At 33.1% G+C, this 23,630-nt stretch overlaps 1 protein-coding gene, 1 long non-coding RNA gene and 1 other non-coding gene across 4 annotated transcripts; 2 read left to right on the top strand and 1 right to left on the bottom strand.

Moving 5' to 3' along the window:
- Nucleotides 1-658: 658 nt before the first annotated feature.
- On the top strand, nt 659-729 carry TRNAG-GCC (transfer RNA glycine (anticodon GCC)). Its single transcript has one exon. It is a non-coding gene; the product is annotated as a tRNA-Gly (tRNA).
- Nucleotides 730-8,802: 8,073 nt separating this feature from the next.
- LOC125854966 (uncharacterized) lies at nt 8,803-11,173 on the bottom strand. The gene is made up of 2 exons (XR_007445438.1): nt 11,031-11,173; nt 8,803-8,961 (listed from the first exon to the last, which is right to left on the bottom strand). It is a non-coding gene; the product is annotated as an uncharacterized LOC125854966 (long non-coding RNA).
- On the top strand, nt 11,015-22,846 carry LOC125854964 (villin-2). 2 transcript variants are annotated; one of them, XM_049534576.1, is made up of 22 exons: nt 11,015-11,173; nt 11,357-11,456; nt 11,535-11,603; nt 11,682-11,918; nt 12,016-12,193; nt 13,219-13,351; nt 14,805-14,964; nt 15,040-15,187; nt 15,261-15,361; nt 15,448-15,606; nt 16,283-16,351; nt 16,426-16,494; nt 16,586-16,723; nt 17,765-17,893; nt 19,093-19,240; nt 19,337-19,347; nt 19,439-19,579; nt 19,663-19,788; nt 20,418-20,480; nt 21,049-21,343; nt 21,686-21,888; nt 22,365-22,846. In XM_049534576.1, exons 1-22 carry the CDS (start codon nt 11,118-11,120, stop codon nt 22,476-22,478), a joined length of 2,847 nt encoding a protein of 948 aa, XP_049390533.1. In that variant the 5' UTR covers nt 11,015-11,117; the 3' UTR covers nt 22,479-22,846. The 2 variants fall into 2 exon arrangements, with proteins under 2 accessions (XP_049390533.1, XP_049390532.1); XM_049534575.1 differs by having other exon boundaries at nt 21,683-21,888.
- The last annotated feature ends 784 nt before the right edge of the window (nt 22,847-23,630 follow it).

Here is a 23,630-nt window from a genome sequence, read left to right as displayed (position 1 = left end):
CCAAATATATATGGCTTCATGAATAAAATCCTTTCTTGTTCAGTCGAAGATCCTTCAAAAACAGTCTCATCTCTGTCTTTTAATGCTACTTATGTTGTAGTATTATAATAATTGTAGCCAAATATGTATGGCTTCATGAATAAAATCCTTTCTTGTTCTGTCGAAGATCCTTAAAAAACAGTCTCATCTCTACCTTGTCACATATAGGAATAAAATTCGCGTGCAATACTTTATCTGTTCAGACCCTACTAATGGGATTACACTGAGTTTATTATTGTTATATTGTTGTTGTCGTCGTCTTAAATAAAATCCTTTCCTTCTACCTATATATATGTTGTGCTCCCATTTAATTTCTTCTTCAAATTAAAGCGATACATTGCAGTACATTGGTCATTTTATTCTTATATGTGTTTTATTTGACATTGCATCTTCATTTCTCTTATTTCTTTCTTAAGTTTAACTTTTATCAATTGATCGATATTTATTTATTTTTAAAATATACGAGCAAACCATCTAAATGATAACGATATGTAATTATTACCGATAATAATTCTATATAGAATTTTTGAAACCACCTAAGTAGGGTAGAATTTATTCGAACTTTTTGATCATTTGTTGTTATTAATTATTATAACAATGATACATTTAAGAACAAAAGGCACCAGTGGTCTAGTGGTAGAATAGTACCCTGCCACGGTACAGACCCGGGTTCGATTCCCGGCTGGTGCATCTTACTTTATTCCTTTTTTTTCTTTAAAGTTTCAATTGATAAACTTTTGTTAGAATCGATAAAATATATTTTTTATGACTTTATTAATGTAGTATTATCTTTATTTAGTATTTTGTTTCCGGATTGTTAGTGTTGGAAAATTCATGTATTCTTGAAAATTTTGGAAATTGAATGTTAATACGGCGAAGAGTGTCACCTGACACAACTTTGTACAAAGCGAACTCTTAAATTGATACTCCGATAGTCCTTATTCCAGACTTTCTTACGTGTAAAATTGTAATAGTAGATCGACTATGTTGGCATAAAATAATGCATATGTTACTATCTGAATTATAAATACAATTTAAAAAAACATGATTATTTCTTTCCTTGTACAAAAGGTTTTGTTTTTGGTAGCAAGTTTGCATCAAAAATATTTTCAATACTTATACTAAATTTTACACACTTTCTGCAAATAAATAGTGGATAATATTATTATATTATACACCCACTGATTTAAATTCTTGTCCCAAAAAAATAAAATAAAAACTTTGTATACTGCTTCAATATAATAAATATGGTTGATTAAAACCATTTAAGGCTGGATTTTTAGTATTCTCTTTTATTGAAATTGATGGTTGTGTTGTACTTGTCAGCCTAATGTGGGTGGGGAGACTATATATAGTGTATGGTAGGGCACTTTAATGGTACGTGAGATGGATAAAATTTTTTCATTTATAATTAGATATCTCGAGTTCGATTCATGACATTATCAAAAACATTAATTATGTTCTCGTCAGAACACCATTAGAAATATGAAATTAATTTTTCTGACGAGAAGTATGTCGGAAACATTTTCGACAAGACAATTTTTGACAAAATACTTAATAGTGTGGGTATTAAAAAGAAAGTCTTGGTCAGAAGCGTATTCTCTTTAACGAATTTTACGTAAAACTAGCAAATCTAAATTCATTGAGACCCTAATACGGATATAAAAAATCATATGATGAATTAAAAGAAAATATATAGCAAAGTGGTGAAGGGGGTCATGAGATGCATATATGAGACTTTTCAATGTTTACTAGAGATTTCAAGTTCAAGCGATGATACTACTAAATAATGTGCTTTAATGAACGCTCTCATCATGACATCGATAAAATTTTCAACGAATACATCAGTCGAATACGTTATTTGATAAGCTAAATTTCGACAGAATGTTCCTAGACATAGTATAGTGTGAGTATGAAAAAAATCATGGTAAAAATTGAGTCATCTCTAACAATTTTTACACGATACTGAAAAATAGGGGTGTAAAAAATGAACCCAAACATAGGTAACCCGCCTAACCCGTCCAAAATTTTAAAGGTTGGGCTCAAGATAATTTGAATTGGATTCAATTTCAACTCATTCAAGCCCAACCTATTTTAAGAGAATCCTCAATTGAGCTCAATTCAATCTCCAATTTCAACCCGTTTTAAAACTCTTTATTAAGATATGTTCTTATATTAAAGGTATGAATTATTATCTATTTAATAACTCTTAGGATTTATCTATCCATTTATATATTTTTTTTAAAAAAAAATTGAGTTGAAATTCAAATTGTGATTATAAAAGTTAAATATTACTATGTTAAAATTATTGAGATTAAGCGGGTCAAATTGGACGGGTCAAGACCCAACCCGTTTTTTAGCCCATTTGAGCCCAAAATAAACTTAGGTGGGTCAAGACCCAACCCGATTTCTATTTCAACTCATTTTAATATCTTCAATTTCAACCCAACCCGCCAATTTGACACCCCACTGAAAAACATCATGATAAAAATGGAGTCATCGTCTTTAATGATATTTATAGGACACGACTTCGAGATCATGACTCCAATACTGATATCGAAGACCGAATGACAAACTAAAAAAAAGGTAAGGGTGTGGGGGTGGGGTGGGGGGTCCTCATTTGCTTTATTACTCCTATCTTTTATTACTACCTTTTTGGGATAATAAGAAGCATGCACTGTAAAGCTCTCTTGGCAGACAATACTGAAAATTCCTCTAAAGTCCATATTTTGTTCCCTTATTGCGCCAGCTTTTTAATTTATTTAATTTTTCAAAAAAGGAAAAGATAATAGATAAATAAAATTTCTTTTTAGTTTTTCAAAAATAAATTTAGGGAAAAAAGGTTTCCATATTTTTGTCCAAGTTCAGAAAAAAAAAGTAGTAAAAAACTTATTTATTTTTAATGATAACTATGTTTGTTCAAATAACAAATCATTTAAAAACTTAATCTGTTATGATAAAAATATGTTTTATATATAATTATGTCTTATTAATATATATGTATAAAAAAAAGATATTTCTAACTTAAGAAAGAATTATCGATGTAAATAAATATTTAAAATTTTGAATTTTTTTTTTTTAAATAATGGAAAGTTGGAAATAAGGTTTGGTAAATGTGAAATTTATATTTCTTACTCTAAGTATTTTTTTTACTTTATTTTTTTGTCACAAAGAATGGTGTCAAAACTCACAAGTGTCACTACTTAATACTCCTAGAAGAATGTTTAATTTTTTTAATTATCAATATTTAATTGGATCCTTTACTAATAATTTACACTTGGAGGTTGAGTTTTTATATTTTTTTAATTAATTGGTTTTTAAAATTTTGAAATGTCAATTTTATTCATATGTGGTGTGCAACCGGCCAAGCCGTCCACTTCATTTGGAGTTTTATATTATTTAAATTCCTAATCATATGAAAGCTTTGTGAGAATTATCTTAATTTTTATAATTTAAATTTGAAGTATTAGTAAGATAATTGTCTATTTTTATTGACTTGTGTATGATGTAAAGGTGTTGGTCTTTTCTTTTTCAATCCTAGGATGATGTATATTTTAGGTATTTAGTATTTAAACTTTACGAATTTGATTAATTTGAATTTAGTGGAATAGATTCATCGAAGAAGTAAAGAGTTTCCTAATATATATTTTATTCTAAAAATTTTAAATTCAAACTTATTTATTATAGAAGAATTTCAACTATCATGCTATATTTCTCTCTAATCAATAGATACATAATTATCATTTCATCGTAGTAAATTGGTCATTAGATTTGGTGGCGGTAAAGTTTTACCGTATTGTCATTGTGGTGTACGTAACGAAGAAATCAGAATTTGAAGTTATGAGTTTGAAACTCTAATCGTTTAAAGTTATAGAGTTCTAAATTTATAATTTATACATAATTAATAGATTTTTAAAAATATAAATACATAATTTGTATCAAAATTATTGTATTAGCTGAATTCATAACTGAAGGTTAGCTCCGCTCTTGAATTTAAGTGCCAATTGTATATTTATTAATATACACTTAGCTTGTTACATATCTCTATAACTACAATCTATTACGACTAGGCGGATAATTTTGGGATCCCTTTGTGCTAAGTGAAAAGCTCATGGGTAAATTTTTTTAAATTTAGATCTTGGTGTTCGATAATACATTGAAATCCAACTAAATTTAGATTTGCATAAGAAAGTCACATATTAGGGGTAAATCACTCTCTAACAAAAACGATTATGTACTCAAGGGGATTTGAACCTGAAACTTCTTGATTAACGATAAATGAGTACTTATCATTCTACTACAACCCTCATCGGTGGATAAAAGTTTTAGTTTGACCAGTTGGAATGATTGGAAAAAAGTTTAGTCAAACTTATTCAGTTGTCAAAGGATCTCTTTTATTTAAATTAAGCTCTACTTTTCATGGATCAAAGTTTTAACTTCAAGTCAATTGATTTTACTTTCCTTTTTGTCTTAGTTGAATATTCATACTAAAGTTTGATAAATATAAATGTGTGTATTATTGAGCTCATTTAAAAGGTTATATTTTTATTATAATATTTTTTATATTCAGAGTTTGAATTTGAAATTCTTACTTAATAAATGTGAAGAAATCTCAATCATCCTATGATAATTCTAATAAGTCAATTTACTTTACTTGAAATTACATAAAGGAAATAACTTTAATTTTAGTTTACTAATACACCACCTTTAATTTAAAGTTCCCAAGGAGTTCTTGATTATCTTTTCTTCAATCATGTGCAATATAATAGTAAAGGATTATATGTATCGAGTATTTATATCAAGCAAATCAATGCAAAGTTTGTATTTTTGTACGTATATATTTTTTAACACTTATCGAAATTAAATAATATGCATTTTCAGTTAGATTTATTGATCTTAAGTTTTAATTATTTAATAAAATACAACTTTAAACGTTGGTGCATATAAATATTTGCAAATTTTATTGTAACCTTTAGTTTTTGTCAAAATATTTTGTATGTTTGTTTGATTTTTAAAAATATGTAATATTGATCTTGTTCTCTGTCGATGAATATTTACCATCTTTAATAATAACTTTAAAAAGAATAATTGGTTGTACAATCATAATTATAGCAAAAATAATTCTATGCAAATTCTTTCACTTTTTTTTGTTTGGAGTATAATCATTTGGTAGCTGACTTTTACTGACCTAATTACTTCATATATGTACCTCGCAACACTAATAAAGGAAACACACTTACTATTTTTTTATTTCCACAACTCGAGACCTTTATTCATTATGTCATACTCTTTTATGATCTTTAAGATCTTCTTTTCATCACAAAATTAGCCCCTCGTCCAAATTTACTATTTCAATATTTTTGATATAATAAAAACAATAATCTGAATAAATGATATCCTTATAAAGGTTACACTATATTATCAAAAGTTGCAATTATACCCAAAAGTGATTAGAAAATAATTTATATCTATGATTTTTTTTTCTTTGATTTTGTAATGTTTTTAATATCTTATTTAAAAGTCTTTTTCTTTAAAATCTATATAGATGGGCAAGGACGAAAAGTCGGTTGGATATCCGTTAATGGAAACCAACCACTTTTGGCCTACTCCAAGGTGTCTTCCAAAAATATTATATACAAAATCCAGTCAATTATGTATAGTTAATTTATTTCTAACTTATAAATAAGTTGTATTTTCTTGAATGTAGAATGTACAAATTTAAAATCTCAAATCGGCCTTTAGAAAGTTTTGAGCAACTCTATGAGTCGATTTGAGACGAAAAAAAAATCTTGCAACAATAAATAAGATTAGAAATATGATTGTTCAGTGGATATTAATATGTAGTTCTGATGATATATGAAATAATCTAAACAATCACATTAAAAATCTTACTAATGAACAAATTTAATCGATGAGGAATAAAACTATTCTCTAATATTGTGTATTTCGATTCCAATCCAACTATGAAAAAAAGAAAAAGGAAGAAAAAAAAGTACCAACATTAAACAAAATTCACATGAAAGCACCATGTGGAAGACCAATTTATTTAATTTTTGGAGTGAAGAAAAAGCATGTTTGTGACATTGATAGAGTTCCTATTTCATTTTAGGGAAAAAGAGAAAATGACATAAACCAGCCATGTTTTTGTGTTTTTTTTTTTCCCAATCAATTTTCATAAATCAAATCCAAAACATATTTTGTAAATTTGAATTTTCAGATGATTTTTGTTTAATTATATTATATTTATGTTTTTTTTTTCTTTTTAACAAATATATTTAAGTATATGCGGTCAGTAATCCAAAGCAATGAGCTGATTGATGTTAATATATCACACATCATATTGGAGTGAGATGAAATGGAGATTTGTATCAGTTATTTTATATGATGAAAATGTGTCATCAAGACTTAAAGGTAAGTTCTATAGAGTGGTGGTTAGGCCAACTATGTTGTATGAGAAGGAGTATTGGTCTAGCAAAAATGAGAATTATGAGATGGATGTGTGGGCATATCAGGAGAGATAAGATTTGGAATGACAAGATGAGAGTGACTATGTGAAAAAAGGAGACTGTGATGGTTCAAACATGTGCAGATGCCGTAGTAAGGAAGTGAAGGCTGACCATGGTGGCCCTGAAGAAATGGAGAGGTAGACCTAAAAAATCGTGGTGTTTAAGTAGGATATGACTCTACTTCAATTTACCGATAACACGTACCTTGATTGATGAGTGTGAAGGTTGAATATTAGGAGAGGAGAAAGTTGTCGAGCGTATATCTTTATCATATCATGAGTATTAATATTATTTTTACTTTTGCTTATTCATTAATCTTTGGTATTTTACCTGATTGTTTTTAGTATTATTTTCATATTTGCTTAATCATTGATCTTGAGTATTACTTGATTGTTTCTTTCACTTCGTTTATCTTATTATTTTGTTATTGTTACTTTTTTTCCATCTCTTCTACAGTCGATGATCAATTGAAAAAAATCTTCATATCCTCATAAGGTAATATATATATGTACACTTTATCCTCTTTAGATTTTATATATGAAATTATATTGAATATATTAAGGATAGGAGTCTGAAAAATACCCAACTTTGGTCGGATTTGCTATTGCGATACTAAACTTTCATGAGGACCTATTACCCCCTAGACTATTTAATACCTTATTTTAAACATATACATTTGCCCACATGAACATAAAAAATAATGCAAAATTATAAATAGTAATGTGTCCACGTGGGCACATATATACCTTTAAAATACACTATTAAATAGTTCAAAGGGTAAAAAATATGGTATTAAATAGTCTAAGGAGGTAATAGATCCTCATGAAAGTTTAGTATCGCAACAACAAATCCGACTAAAGTTGGGATATTTTTCAGACCCTTATCCCAATATATTATTATTATTGTGATAATATATTTACTATATTTAAAAGAGAGTATAAGAAAGAAATTGGAAAAAACCTTGAAGGATGTTGCTGACCTAATTACTCCAACTAGGAATTATAATTCTTGAATTGATCTTAATAAAGAAATTCAAATATAATTTTCCTCATTTGATTTTTTTTCCCTTTAAAATCATGCCAAGCCAGGAAGACTATTTTTTAAAAATGTTTAGTTTAAATTTGATTTTTGAGTGAGAAGACAATTCAAAATTGCATTTGACTTCACAATGTTGAACATAATTTTTGACTAGACCATATAATGATTTTTATTTTCTTAATATTACTTTTCTTGAAAAATGTTCTATGACAAAAAAAAAAAAAAAGGGAAGAAAATATTGTTGAATAGAGTTATTTCATACTTATATTCACGTAATAAATAAGTATTTAGAAAAATAGTACTTAAGACGTACATAAGCTTATCAGAACATTATCTTAGACACAAGCATTTTGTGTTAATGCATATTTCGAGAAGGATCACACTCAAGATATGTCACGTAGATAATTTACTTTAACACAAACATCAATAAATGATTTTAATACATTATTTATACGCCTCACAAATATAATTTCTTCGTTGCTCCAAAATCCATTTTCAAAATTCGGAAAAGGGCCACATCCTTTGTCCCAAAAGAATATAATATAGACAATCTGCTCTGTCGCAAATATCAATGATTGATTTCACGACTCAAATCTATGACTTATAGATCATATGAATATAGCTTCAACATATTAATATAAACGAATAACAACACACAAAAAATCACCAACAACAGAACAAGAAGTGTAACTATCTATGCTTCGTCGTATTTCCTTCATGCTCAAGAAAATAGTCCTACACCTAGAAGTGTAATGTAGTCAACGTAATCTCGACAAAAGTATTTCGCTAATGTTATGACTCAAATAAGATAAATATAAATTACGTAATAACAACTTTACCATTTCTCCAAAGTCTCGATTAAACCCTAATTTACCAAAAAAAAAAAAAAAACTAAAAAAGAAAGTAGCCAAAAAAGAAAACAAGAATGGCCGGTGCCTCCCTTCTTCATCTGTCAAAGACTCAATTTTTTTCATCATTTCAATATCTTCTTCTTCCACAGTTTCTCTCTCTACACCTATCTTCATAAAAATATATAAATTTATCTGAATTTCTTCCTCTTTTTGTTCTTGATTTTCGTATATATAGTGTCTCTCTGTATATCTGCAAAAAAAAGAGAATATCAAAAATTGAAAAAAATAATTACAGCACAATCATTTTCCAGGCAAAGGGAGAAAAGGGGAGGTCCAAAATATACAATCTTGGAACCCCATTACTCCAATTATTCACTTCCTTTTTGGTGTACCCCTTTTTCATATTTGGCCAGCTTTGCATAACCCCTTTTTCTTCTGTGTTTTGAATACCCTTTTGGTTTTTCTTCTCTGTGGAGGGAGAGTTTTGCTGCATAGATCTCTCTGTAGAGGAGGAATAGGTGTGTTTTCTCAATCATTTTGAGGGTTTTTGATCATTTGGGGTTTTTTGATTGTCCTTGCCCAGATCTTGTTTTTGTGAATTGAATTGATGTGATGTGTTTATTTTGATCTAATTGTTTTGTTGTTGTTGCTTTTGAATAATCAGATGAGTAAAGATCTGTGCTTTAGTTTAGTTTTGAGGTATTGAGGAATTTGATTAATTGATATGCTGAATTTTGTTTGATCTGTTCATTCTATTGGGTGATTACATATGAACTCTTTTGTTTAAATTTGTCAAATGGGGTTTAGGAGAATGGTCATTTCACTTTTTTTTGGTTAAAATGTGTGAATTTTGGATGAGTATGTTTGATTATTAGGTGATCTTACAAAAGATCATTACTTTCTGGTGTATGTTATGTACGAGGAATTTAGATGTTTTTCATGAGTCTTTTTAGTTTCAGTGAATCCCTAATTTGTGTTGATGAACTGATTATTGAGTTTTTGAATGGAGCGGAATGGCTATTGAGGATTCATGTAGCTGATCCCAGCTTAGCTTGGGATCAAGGTCTACTAGTAGTTGCTTAGATTGGGATATAGGGCAGTTCAGTTAATAAGCATGCAATGTTGCTGATGTGACAATGCTTCTCTGCATCCTCGATACTTTGTCTCATTCAGAGCATAGCTGGTTCAATGAGCATAGAGGAAGATATGTTAATTGAGGATGTTTGTTGTATTTCTTTTACTGGTTTCTCAATTGTTTGGAATTTGTAGTGAATTAATGTTGGTGATGGATTTACTGTTAGGATTATTTCAAACAGAGAGTTCTATAGGAAGTTACCAAAAGCAGAAGACGGAGGAACTGTTAAAGAGTATAAGAGAGCCAAAGGAAAACTAAGAAGGCTATGAGTAAAGCTCGAGGGGAAGCTCAAGATGGCTTGTACCAAAAGTTAGGGACACGAGAAGGGGAGAAAGACACGTTTAAACTAGCATGATTGATTGATAAAAAGGATAAGGATTTAAACATGGGGAAGTGTATTGAAGATGATTCTCACCAAGTGTTGATAGTAGATAGGTCAACTAGAGATAGAGAGTTGATCACTTGTTCAACTCGAACCAAAAGAATAACATTTTGGACCTCCACACATCTGTGCACGATAGAAACTGTAGTTACACTTGTAGAATTAGGCCGACAGGGGTAAATGATGCCATGAGAAATATGAGGACCTTTTTTTTTTAACTTGGTAACTTTGTATTGTATCACAAGACAATACATGGGTTGTATTGAAACCTTATATACAAGAGTACTCCTCACTTCACTTCTCTATGGTTAAATTGAATGAGAAATATGAGGACTAGAAAAGCGTGTTGGCAAAATAGTATTCCCACATGGGTATGGAAGTGTTTTGGAGAGGTTGGAGTATAATAACTAACCAAGCTATTCAATGCTATACTAAGAAGTGGTGAATGCCCAACGAGTGGAAAAAGAGTATTTTGATTTCAAGGGGATGAGGTAGATCTAAAATCACATGGAAGGACGTTGTCTCAAACGACTTGCAATTTCTAGAAATAAATGCCGACTTAGCTAAAGATTGGTTATAATGGAAGATATAGATCTCTATTAGTTGAGAAAAGGTTTTGGTCTTGTTAGTATGTTGATTTTGAGCTTATTGCTTTTGTAGGATATTTGACCTTATCATAGATTTATTTATATATAATTTATTTCTCTTTTATTCTTTTGGTATGGTGATGACATGATTTGAGCTTAAACGGGAAAAAACTTGGTCGGTGAGGATTCATAATGCTGATTCCAACTTGTGTGGGATTGACACGTAGTAGTAGTAGTAGTACTTGTAGTATGATTTCTAGCTTCTAAATAAGTTTTGTGGAACAAACATTGGGAAGTTGAAGAAACTGTATCATGGCTTCAATGTGAAGAACTTTCTGTTTGAGGATTGATTTGTTCTTATGAAGATTTCATTCTGATGTGTTACTGTAAACATGAATTTATTTCCTAATTTTGTTGCATTTTCAATTTGGTCTATATTCCACTAATACTTATTACTCTCATTTTCCATTGTACAGTTGGTTTTGTGAGAACTGAGAATATTGAGATAGCTGAGGTTAGGAGCTTCAGCATTCCAGTTCCCTTTGTTGAAAGAAGTGGTAACAAGGAGGACTTTGCACAATGTCTAGCTCTGTGAAAACTTTGGATCCGGCATTTCAGGGTGCAGGTCAAAGAGTGTATCCTTAACTGAGTTTGGTTCGTTGGTATTTCTTGAATTCGTACAATTTACAGGAAGCTGTAAGGTGTTTAGTTGCGGTCTAACTGTTTAGTAGTTCTTGTAATTTTATCTTAATTATTTATAAGTTAAACTTGGTCTGCTCGGAAATTTTGAAGTTCAGTTTCAACTTAACTTTATCTAGAGGGACTGAAATTTGGAGAATTGAGGATTTCCAACCAGTTCCTTTGCCAAAATCTGATTATGGTAAATTTTACTCCGGAGATTCATACATCATCTTGCAGGTACATATATTGATATATAAGTTTTTGGTTTATTTTACACTGTGCTATCTTTACGGAATGTTTGCATTTATATTTCAGACAACTTCAGGAAAGGGTGGTGCTTATTTGTATGATATACATTTCTGGCTTGGAAAGGATACTAGTCAGGTATGAACTCAGTTTCATTCTTCCTTATAGATTTAGCTTATGTTATTTTTCTGTTTTTTAAAGTGGATGCTTTGTTAGGATGAAGCTGGAACTGCAGCTATCAAAACAGTGGAACTTGATGTGGTCCTTGGAGGGCGAGCAGTACAGTATCGAGAAGTCCAAGGTCACGAAACTGACAAATTTTTGTCATACTTTAAACCATGTATTATACCTCTGGAGGGTGGTGTTGCATCTGGGTTCAAGAAACCAGAGGAGGAAGAATTTGAAACAAGGCTGTATATTTGCAAGGGTAAACGAGTAGTAAGGATGAAGCAGGTACGTCTTAACAACTTGTGTGTGAGATCCTCAGGACTGACGTAGTTTATTTGAATTGTGGTTGAATTGATTATAACCGAGTTGAAAATATTGTCAGGTTCCATTCTCCCGGTCCTCTCTAAATCATGATGATGTGTTCATTCTGGACACTAAAGACAAGATATATCAATTCAATGGTGCAAACTCCAATATCCAAGAAAGGGCCAAATCATTGGAAGTTATTCAGTTTTTGAAGGAAAAATATCATGAGGGGACATGTGATGTTGCAATTGTTGGTACGTAAAACCCATGGAAAATTATACGAGAAGTGGATCAAGTTGAATATATTTCTGCACTCTCTTTATCTTAATTTAACTGGTGTTGTTTGAATCTGATTGGTGAAAGGGTTATCTGCGCTTAGTTCTGGTATATTTTGTTTCTATATCTTGCAACTAATACTTAAGCATTTGGTAGCATTTCAAGCTATGTTGCTCGGACTCTTCAAAAATGTCCCCAGGTGAGTGTCGGATCCTTCAAAAGTAGTTTATTTTTGGAGGATTCGACACGTGTGCAGCAACATATTTGGAGAGTCCGAGCAACTTAGATTTCAAGTGTACTTTCATATGAAAAGTAACTGCCTAATATCATTCTTAACTTTTGTTAATTTGACCATCAAAATCAAAGTAGGACGCTGATATCGGGATGGATGGAGCAAGTACTATTTTTATATAATATTTGAAAGTTTTCTCAAATGTGTTCCGAGATACTATGCTTATAAAAAAAAATGTGTTCCTAGATATTATGCTTAAAACCTTTGGTGGAAAGTTTTCAGATAGTGTTCTCCATGGAATGCTTCTATGCTTTTAAGCATATTATGTGTGCCGCAATTGATTTGATTCATGAGAACAATGAATAAAATATTTCAAAATGTGCAAAAGATGTGATTAATAAATTTGGGCGATTTTTTTTTACGTGAATGCTTCTTCTTGTGGGAGAGAGTAATTTTTTATATCTTTGCTAATAGATATTGTGGGAGAGAATCATTTGATTCAACTAATAGGTGGAACTAAACTGCTTACATCCATGAAAAAGATCTGATCAACCAAGATAGGGAACACACATTAAAACTTAGAAAGCTAAAGGGGGAATAATCTATCATTATGATGTCAATACCATGCAGATTGGGTTGGATAGATTCAATATGTATGTTTATCTGTCATGTGTGGTGTCAAACATATCACTCTTTTGTTACTTCCCTAAATTTTTGCGAAATAACTCTGAGTTTGACTACTCCTCCTTACTTTTCTTATGTATATCTCAGATGATGGAAATTTGCAAGCTGAGTCTGATTCTGGATCATTCTGGGTTTTGTTTGGTGGATTTGCTCCAATTAGCAAAAAGGTTATTACTGAAGATGATATTGTTCCCGAGAAGACACCTCCTAAACTTAGCAGGTATTGTTGCCTCCTTTTATCTTATGTTTGTTATTAGGTTGGTGACTAAATTGTTACTTGTTAGTAATTCATATTGGCAACCTTGAGTCCCATTTTTTTTTTTTTGGGGGGGGGGGGGGGGGGGNGGGGGGGCAAAGGACAATTTTTAGTTCTGCACTCAACATGTGTGGGTGTGGCTTAGTGGTCAATGAGGTGCGTTGAGACCCATGAGGTCTCAAGTTCAAATCCCAGCAGGAACAAAAATACTAGGTGATTTATTCCAATCTATCCAACCCTTAGTGGACAAAGTTACGTGATACTCGTGGTGGTAGGAGGTAGCAGCAACCTGTGAAATTAGTCTGTCGAGGAGCAGGAGAGCTTTGAGTTCCTTGAGTGATCCATAGTTGATTTAGGAGCAAACTATTTATGAATTTATCTTGTTAGATTTAGCATGTTCTGGATTGTTGTCTCTTACTGATATTATATTTGTTCTTATTTGAGGGAAATGGTTTTAGATTTTTCAATGATGCTAAGAGGTAAAGATTAGTCATACTATAGAAGTAGTATATACCTAGCCTGGATCCTCGGGGCTGATTACAAACCGGATGAAGTGAAAGAACTATGAGATGAGATCATTTGCGTTCAAATTCAATTGGTTCTTACATATTTGGAGTGATCAAAGCTAGCTGGTTAATGGTCGAATTTGGGATAATAGTTATCAAAAGAAAAATCACTAGCACCACATCTCCTTGATCTTGGTTTATGTTGTTGGGCACAAAAAAGAAAAGAAAGAAGATAAAATTTGAGAGATGTGTCTTGTGTTCAGGCCTTGAAGACTGGGGATGACATTGGACATTGGAGGAATTTCCTTTCTGATTTGCATCCCTTATCACCTCATGTGCATGTGAAAACTGAATCACTTTCATTGATGAGCGTAGTCAAATTTATGGTTGATGTATTCTTGCATGGTGCTGCTTGCAATCATAGCTGGACATCTCTTAGAGAATATCCCTGTTGGAAGATATTGAAGAGGTTGTTTTGTTGGGATTTTGTGGGGGGTGGAAGGGATGTAATGGTGGAATGTCTGAGAGGAGCTTGAATGTTTTGGACTTGGGAGTAGTGAGTACATAAATATTGGCCGGAAAAATAAGCAAAGAAATGAAGATGCATGATGGGATATTTGGAATTTTGTTTCGTCAGGTGCATGTCGTGTATTCAGTGTCAAGTTCTATATATGGTTTATGATGATGCATATCAAAATTATTTAACATCCTTGATTGACCTTGAACTGCTGAATATGACTTCTTAATGGTAGAAGATCCTTACACTGAATCGCTCTAATTAATTCTCTCATGTTTTCCATTTCTATGTCAATTGCAATGCCCTTATGCTTGCTACTTTCTCATCACTGAATTTTTTATATCAACCTTTTGCTGGTGTTGGTGCTGAAGCTGATTGCTTCCTCATTTTGCAGCATCACTGATGGTCAAGTCAGTCCTGTAGATGGTGAACTTTCAAAGTCTAGCTTGGAAAACAATAAATGCTATCTTTTGGATTGCGGTGCTGAGGTGTTTGTTTGGATTGGCCGTGTCACTCAATTGGAGGAGAGGAAAGCTGCCATTCAAACTGCAGAGGTAGAATTGTTTGGTCCACATGCTAGTTATTTGATATGATTTTTAGTGGCTAAATATGGCTTGTGATATCCCCAGGAATATCTTGTCTCTGAAAATAGACCCAAGGCAACGCGTGTAACCCGGGTTATTCAAGGTTATGAAACCCATTCATTCAAGTCCAACTTTGACTCTTGGCCATCAGGATCTGCACCTGCCCCTGAAGAGGGAAGAGGAAAAGTAGCAGGTATATTTTTTCTCTACTTGTGAAGTGTAATGTTGTTTGTTGCCAGTAGTTCTAAGTTGTCGCATCTTTACAGCTTTGCTGAAGCAGCAAGGTGCTGGCGTCAAAGGTGCCAGCAAAAGTGTTCCTGTAATTGAGGAAGTGCCTCCGTTGCTTGAAGAGGGTGGAAAATTAGAGGTCTGATCAGCACCGTTATTTCCGTTTCTTCAACAATGTGTGTTGATATAGCCAGCTTGTTTTACTAAAGATATGAGATTTATTAGGTATGGTGCATAAATGGTAGTGCAAAGACACCTGTCCCAAAAGAAGATATTGGTAAATTCTACAGTGGAGATTGCTATGTGGTTCTCTACAACTACCACTCTCATGAAAGGAGAGACGATTACTATCTATGTTGGTGGATTGGAAAGGATAGTATTGAGGTAATGTGGATTGTCACTGCAATTCAAGTGTCCATGCATTTTTCCCCATAATTTTTTGATAATTAAGTTGATATGCCATGCATCTGAGAATTATAGTTTTCATTTATCTTAACTTGCTTGTGAGCTAGCCCTTCATGGACCTGGTGAAAAAAGGAAATGAAACCACTAAATGTAATGCAAAGGAAACAAAACCAAAAAATGTAATGCAAAGGAAACAAAACCAAAAAATGTAATGGTACATAGAACTTCAATTGTGTAAATGATTCTCATATGTCTGTACTTGTGAACTGTTCTTTAATTTGGCCAGCATGGAGATTGTTATAAAAGGAGGTCTTACCTAAAAAATGATTTATTACGTTAGAGTGAGGTAGATGCGATCTTAATAATAGATAAAGTGCTTTTAAGTGAGGTATGTAGTAAGAATGTCACTTCAAGGAATAAGTAATTTACTGCAATAATACTATTTGGTTTTAGTTTGAAATGGTTGGAGATTCTGATCTTCTCCACCAGGGGAAGGGATCAAAGTAGAATTGAAGAAACTAAAAAAACCAGCCATGGCTTTCATCTAGTACCCTTTCTTAGTTTGTGTACCATCTTTCTGCTTTGTTGGAGATAGGTAATGAGTCTGAAGGACTTATCCAGTTTCCATATGTGATAAAGTTGCGTCTTGATACAGGAGGACCAAATCACAGCTGCTCGATTGGCCAGCACAATGTGCAATTCACTAAAAGGAAGACCTGTGCTGGTATTACTTGTCACATATTGGTTCTCTCTCTCTAAAGTTGGTAAGGTTTTAATTCGACACTTAACATTGTCCAGGGTCGGGTGTTTCAAGGGAAAGAACCTCCACAGTTTGTTGCAATCTTCCAGCCCATGTTGGTCCTTAAGGTACCTCTTCATACAGCATAATACAGGGTGCTGTTGCTACAGTACTTGATTTACATCGTCAATAGCCCTGATGAATTTTGATTTTCCTCAGGGTGGTTTGAGCTCTGGCTACAAAAACTATATTGCTGACAAAGGCTTGAATGATGAAACCTATACTGCTGATTCAATTGCACTTATTCGGTTTTCTGGAACTTCTGTGCATAATAACAAAGCGGTTCAAGTGGATGCTGTAAGCTTATGGACCTTCAGCTTTCTTCTTCTTCTTTTGGTTTAATAAGGTTGCAGATTATCTTAATTGTTTTAGTATTTGAAGCAGATAATATCCTTTGTTCCTACAGTACCTGTTCTCCTATGTACTGTTCTTGTTGATGTTACTTCATATGATGTGCGAACCTGTTTTTAGATAGACGAGTAGCTACTCTCTAGGTTGATATAATCTTTCTTCTAGTCGTAACACCTCTTTTTCTATCTGCTGACTCAGTGTGGGGTTTTTACTACCTTATATAGTGATGTATGTCTTTTGCTTTTGTCAAACATGTCCTTTGCATGCATTATAGTAGTAGCAAAAGTTTGGGAGAAGGGAACCTGAGTTATGCTCCTTTTTGTGGGATTGGTTTTATAATATATTCTGATGAGAAATTATTAGGACTTCTTTCGGCCTGCTAGATATCGGGATAAAGATTAACATGTTTTTAATCAAATGCTTCAATCCCAAACTAGTTGAGATCTGGTATTAGTCCTCAGTATCCACCCCGTTGTTCTCGAGCTTATTTTGCTTCAATACTAAATAATGTTTTTAAGGGCAAATTTTCGAATTTTCTACAACTAGTGGTTCTCTTGATCTCACAGTTATCCTCTTGGATGTTAAGTATCTTTTTTTTTTAATCTGTAAAAGGAACCAGTAATGCCAGAATGATTCTTACATGGACATTTATGTTCTCAAACCAGAACAAAGAACTCTTTACAAACATCAGACTGAATATTAGTGTAGTACAGCTACTAAGCCTTATTTTCAATCGTTGACATCTACTATGTAGATCTTTTGTAGTTTTTGCAGTTATGATATCATTGAATTATACTTGATTGTGTTGGTAATGATGAGAGCTCATTAATTCTAATTCAGACAACTTGTCTGGCTTTGTCGATGACTGTATTCTCTGATTAGTTAAAGTTGCAGTTCTCTTAGTATACAAATTACTGTGAACTTACAAAAATAAAATTTTCTACGGGGATTGCTTATTTTTATTTTTTTCTGTTTTGAAACTGTCAGGTGCCAAGTTCACTGAACTCTAATGAGTGTTTTCTTCTGCAATCTGGCTCTTCATTATTCAGTTGGCATGGTAACCAGAGTTCTTATGAGCAGCAGCAATTAGCAGCAAAGGTTGCAGAATTCTTGAAGGTGAGATGTTTATTGAAACTGGAAAGACTTCTCACCTTTTTCCCATCATTCTCTTTATAACTAGAAGGGCTCAATCTTTTAAGTACTCTGGGAGAAATTGCTTACGGTTTTGCTTTGAAATATTCAAAGACTTGTGGGGAATTCAAGTTTCTTTTCTCATAGGCAGATCCCCACTGAGTTTATTGTGAGTTCCTCTAGATATAGAATAAATAATAATGAAAATAAAGTATATAGTTGTCTACAGCAAATGTGAGTTTTTTATGGTGAAAGTTGCTTGAAGTTGTATCTGGCAATTCTCATCATTTTGAGTGCTAGCATGGAGGGTGATAATCTACTCTAATTGGACAAAATGTCATGTTTTATCCTGCTTAAAATTTTGGTAATATTTTCTTGGCAAATGTCTCGAGCAGATCCCACTGAGTTTATGAGAGTTCCCAAAGATTATATTAAGTGATGTAATTAAAATATATACATGTTATATTTGAGTTCACCTTGTGTGACTGGTTGTGGTTGACTGCTTGTATGATAGTATCATTATGTTTGTGCTTGATGAAGGATGCATTCTATTTTCATTAGTCATAAATAAATGTCTCTGTATGCATGAAACGTGATTTCTTTAACTTTGATGCTGTAGGACGATTTTAAATGCACTTTGTACGAAAGCTAAACCATCTTAAACTGCACTACTTGGGAGATGATACAGTGAATTTCATAAACCTACCTTGATCAAATTGCAGTTGTCTGTTAAGATGTACAACCACGGTGGTGAAATTTTAGCAAAATATACAGCATTATAGCTAGAAATGATTGCATGGACACCTCTTCATCTTCATTGGTTTTGACTAGTGTTTCAGCTTTTCATTTTTACCTGGAATGAATATTGAAATAATCAAGAAAGTGGTTGCCAACCTCAAATTTCATATGATTGTTCTTGCCACTGACTTTCCGTTGCAATCACAAAAGACTGAAATTTCCTCACTTAGTTTTGTGTATATTAATCTCAGACTTTTATGATTTCTATCTTGTAGCAGATAGGGCATAGCTTTGATTTGTGCGTTTTACCGGTTGTGTAGTTTAAGCATCCACATGCATATTGACATCCACTCTGAAATTGTAAAGAAGATATCCCCAACCGATATGCGTCATGTGTGTCTTAGTGTGTCCTGCATTGGACTAATGTATCTTTTATGCAACTTCAGCCAGGAGCAACAGTGAAACACACTAAAGAAGGAACAGAGAGCTCCGCTTTCTGGTTTGCCCTTGGAGGAAAACAAAGTTATACCAGCAAGAAAGTGGCTCCAGAAGTCTCCAGGGATCCCCACTTGTTTGCTTATTCATTTAATAAAGGTATGTCCATTATTCTATAATTCTTTTGATTTTTTATTTGCTTTCATCTGCTAACGATCTTTTTAATGATTTGCATGTTATCACATTGATATCCAGGAAAATTTGAGGTAATGTTCTATACTATAAATCTAACATTTCTCACTTTCTGCTCCGCCCTTTTACTGTGTTTTTTTAATTTGTTCTCTACTCAATTGATAGGTTGAAGAAATCTACAACTTTGCTCAAGATGATTTATTGACCGAGGATGTCTTACTACTCGACACACATTCTGAAGTGTTTGTTTGGGTTGGTCAGTCAGCAGACTCTAAAGAAAAGCAGAGTGCTTTTGAAATTGGACAGGTAATGCACAAGTCTATCATAGGCATTTACAATTATGGAAGCATGTTTTTTAATTTACATTTTAATCCATTATATGATTACAGAAATATGTGGAGATGGCTGCATCTTTGGAAGGATTATCACCAAATGTTCCACTCTATAAAATCACAGAAGGAAATGAACCTTGCTTCTTTACAACATTTTTCTCATGGGATCCTGCAAAAGCCAGTGTACGTGACTTAAACCTCTCGTCTCCTTGTCATTATGAGTCCTACTGGCATGAACTCGTAGACACTATGTTGATGCCATAGTAGAGTTCCATTAGTCATCCTTTATTTATACATTTCTTTTATGATTTCGGAGAGGATGGGGAGATGAGGTGCAATTTTACATGGAACTGATAAGTTGTACAGTATTGTATTTGCCGGCTGAACTCAATTACCATTTCAGCTTTGATGATGACTACACCTGCAGTATTTGTATATATGTTTTTGACCAACGGGTAACGACAAACTGACGACATATTTGGATACCTGTTTCTGATCCTTAAACCAAAATCATGCAGTTATCATAAACCATCTTGTACAAGATACTGAATGATCTCTCTTAGAGAAGATCTCAGACAATAGCTTTGAAGTAGGGACTAAACAAACATATTGAAGCTTCTTCTTTCTCACTGTTGAAGGCAAAGTTACTTTCCTTGAGGGTGAAATTTTTAATTAGTCATTTTAACTGTAATTCTGGTATTCCACAATATTTGTGGTTGTAACTTATTGATTCGTCAATTATCCTACGTTGTTTTTCTCACCTCTAAAAGTTCTATATTCTGTATATTGCACTAACCTTCCTATTTAACCAGGCCCATGGAAACTCATTCCAGAAGAAGGTTATGCTACTCTTTGGGGTTGGTCATGCTTCAGAGGTAATTTCTTGATTTCATTTAAGCAATGATGGGTTTATGCTCAATTTTTTTCGTATTTGCAAATGTTTTCTCATTTCTGTAATCTTAAGACTACTGAAATCTGTTAATCATGTAATTTATGATTCCTTTCAGAGACCAATGTATAGCATATGTGACTACTTTTTCCTGTCTAAGCTGGCCATTGTAGAATGAAGAAAATCTTTTCAGTTTGGCAAGTGTCATATCTCTGTGTGGGTTTCCTTTAGTATCATAATATAGAGCCCCCCCTCCCCCTCCCTCTCCCCTTTGGGGTGGGTAAATAGAAAAACTAAAAGAAGATGATATTAAAAAAAAGAACGTGGAATAGGAGAAGGAACCACAATTGCCAAAGAATTAAATGGATATTTAGGTATCAAAATGTTACAGATTAAGAGAATGTACAAAAGTAAAATATTCCGTGTAGATATCATGGTTATTAAGCAGTAGTTGTTAACGGTTGACTCTGTCATTATCAATCAAATGTGGAATGCGATAAATCTCAGATGTTCAAAAAAATTTCAATGTGCTAATAGCCTGCTCTATATTTCAGAATCAGCAAAGGTCAAATGGGGCAGGTGGGCCAACCCAAAGGGCTTCAGCCTTAGCTGCTTTAAACTCGGCTTTCAGTTCCCCATCTCCCCCAAAATCTGGTTCTGCACCGAGGCCTGCTGGAGCAAGTCAGGCTTCTTCACAAAGAGCAGCTGCAATAGCTGCATTATCTAACGTTCTTACAGCTGAGAAAAAGCAGTCGAGTGAGAGTGGTTCTCCTGTCCAATCAAACAGAAGCTCACCTGTCCGATCAAGCAGAAGCTCTCCTGTTCGATCAGTAGACTCTGGCCCTGCTGGTATTAAAATCTGTTTTGCTCTTCCTCTTGCTATTAGCTTTTGGTGCATTCTCCATTTGTGAGTTGCGATTATTGTATCAACAGATCTTGTGCCAACTTCAAAATCTCTTTTTTTCTCTTAATCTTGTGCTTTTAATTCATATTTTAAGTGCTTGTGCATGCATTACATAAATTATTGTGCTTATGCTATCAGTTGATGTTATTGAGGGAAGTTTTGGCTGCATGAAAAGTGAAAGTTGACTGTTTCTATGGAAAATCGAATCATTCTACTTAAAATTACCTTTAAGTTCAGCTCTTTAAGTGGTTTGACATACCTCAATGTTTACTTTTCCACCAAAGCAGAAAGTGATCTTTCTACTGCTGAGGTCCAAGATTCCGAAAAAGTTTCAGAACCTAAGGAGATTGTTGAGCCCGCTGAGACTAATGGGTCAGAACCAGAGCAGGACGAGGGTGGAAATGAAAGTGGTCAAGCTATATTTAGTTATGAACAGCTGAAGGCTAAATCTGACAACCCTGTCACCGGGATTGATTTTAAGCGGCGAGAGGTTTGTAGCTCAACCATTCTTTGGCATTCCTCATATGATGTAACTACCCCATACATATTACATAGCAAATGATTCTAACAAATCCATAAAGTCGGTCAAATCAGAAGCCAAAAATTCTTTGTGCTAATACAATAAATACTGAGTACTTTTTAAGGCATAATGCATAATCAAACATTCAACTTGGTCTCAACTGACAACTAAACACTCCAACTCGTCCCTACTATATCTCATGGACACCTGATGCTAACGTGACACAGAAATTGCGGAGGCGTCTAGATAATCATTTTGTGAGTTGGTGTTCAACTGACACTGTGGAGTGTGGAGATGAGTTGAGGTGTCTAGATGTGCATACTTGAAATTGGAGTGTTTACTTGTCAGCTGAGGTCAAGTTTGAGTGTGTGTTTATGTATTATGCCTACTTTTAAATCCTACAACATTGTTGAGCTCCATCTTTCTTTTATGATCGTCTCTTCCAGGCCTATCTATCGGATGAAGAATTCATGTCTGTACTTGGTATGAAAAAAGAAGCATTCTACAAGTTGCCTAAATGGAAACAAGATATGCACAAAAGGAAAACCGATCTCTTCTAGACCCTGCATCGGAGAAACCAAATGGCCTCTCGGTATCTTCTTGTTGCAATTCTCGACATTCGTTCCCATGTTTCTTGCCAGGGCAACCTACTTTTATAGGTACATATTGCCTGGATTGTGTATGTAGCATTTTTTCGTTTGCTTCTCTCAATGACCATAGCTCTTGGTAGTTTTATTTTTTCGATTATGTGATGCCTGCTTGAAGTTTGTTTTTTTTTCGATTGGAAATCAGCAGTCAGGTTGATTCTTTGATTTGATCAGTGTATCCGAGTTTGTGTTCATTGAAGTCATGTATTTTGTTAATTAAAGGGTGTATACATTATGTTGTAACCTATACAAAAAGGAATATAACATTTGGGGTTTGCCAATTGCCATCAAGAGACCTACTTGGCTCTGCTCTTGTTTTCATTTTTTAAACGGTTGTATCCTAGGCCAGCTTGCATGCAACTCGACTATTCCACCGAGGGGATGCTTTTGGTTCTGGTACTGTTTTTAAGTTCACATATTGGCCATAGATATTTCATTCACATGTATTTGAGGTTTGTTTGGGTGCTAAACCAAAGGACATTGGATCAAGAGTTTAATCTTTTGGTGGTTTGCAATTTATTATTGGAGAGTTTTGTTGAACAGCTTTGTTCATGCTTAAGATTTATATTTATAATTAAGTGGTGCTGTTTGTAATATTTTTTTAAATTTTTTTTATTTTTTTGGGATCAAGTATTATTGAGCTTTGTGGAATACCTCTATTTTCTCTTTCCCTTAGTCGCTGGTGCAGGTCAGACTACAAGGGTCTATTGTATGCAACTTTTCTCTTTGGCAGTCTTTAAGCTATGCCTCAATCCAAAACAAGATTCGAGATTGTATAAATCATCACTGATCATGTTTTTTAGTTGAGCTTTCAACTCATGTCATAATAAAAATATTAGTAAAAATCAAGATAAATATGTATAAAGTTATAATAGTAATAGTATTGTAAGTTCATGTATTTGCCATTAAAATATTCTTAGAATAACAATGTCCAAAACCAATGTGAGACTAAATTTTCAATTCCGATATATCACCTATATAAATTTCTTTCATTCATTATGTCTTATCTTTAGTAAAGTCTACATTGATTTCAAGAAAATGAAAAAAAAGATGTAGCACTTTCGA

The sequence above is a fragment of the Solanum stenotomum genome, chromosome 2 (genome assembly GCF_019186545.1).
Source record: "Solanum stenotomum isolate F172 chromosome 2, ASM1918654v1, whole genome shotgun sequence".
NCBI lineage: Eukaryota > Viridiplantae > Streptophyta > Magnoliopsida > Solanales > Solanaceae > Solanum > Solanum stenotomum.
This window is presented reverse-complemented; position numbering and strand designations above follow the sequence as displayed.

What these genes read in the sequence shown, in the direction of transcription:
- LOC125854964 (XM_049534575.1), top strand. Translation starts at nt 11,118, where the DNA reads ATGTCTAGCTCTGTGAAAACTTTGGATCCGGCATTTCAGGGTGCAGGT. An exon ending in CAGGGTGCAGGTCAAAGAGT is followed by an intron (nt 11,174 to 11,356) that starts GTATCCTTAACT and finishes AACTTTATCTAG; the next exon opens with AGGGACTGAAATTTGGAGAA. An exon ending in AGCCCATGTTGGTCCTTAAG is followed by an intron (nt 16,495 to 16,585) that starts GTACCTCTTCAT and finishes GATTTTCCTCAG; the next exon opens with GGTGGTTTGAGCTCTGGCTA.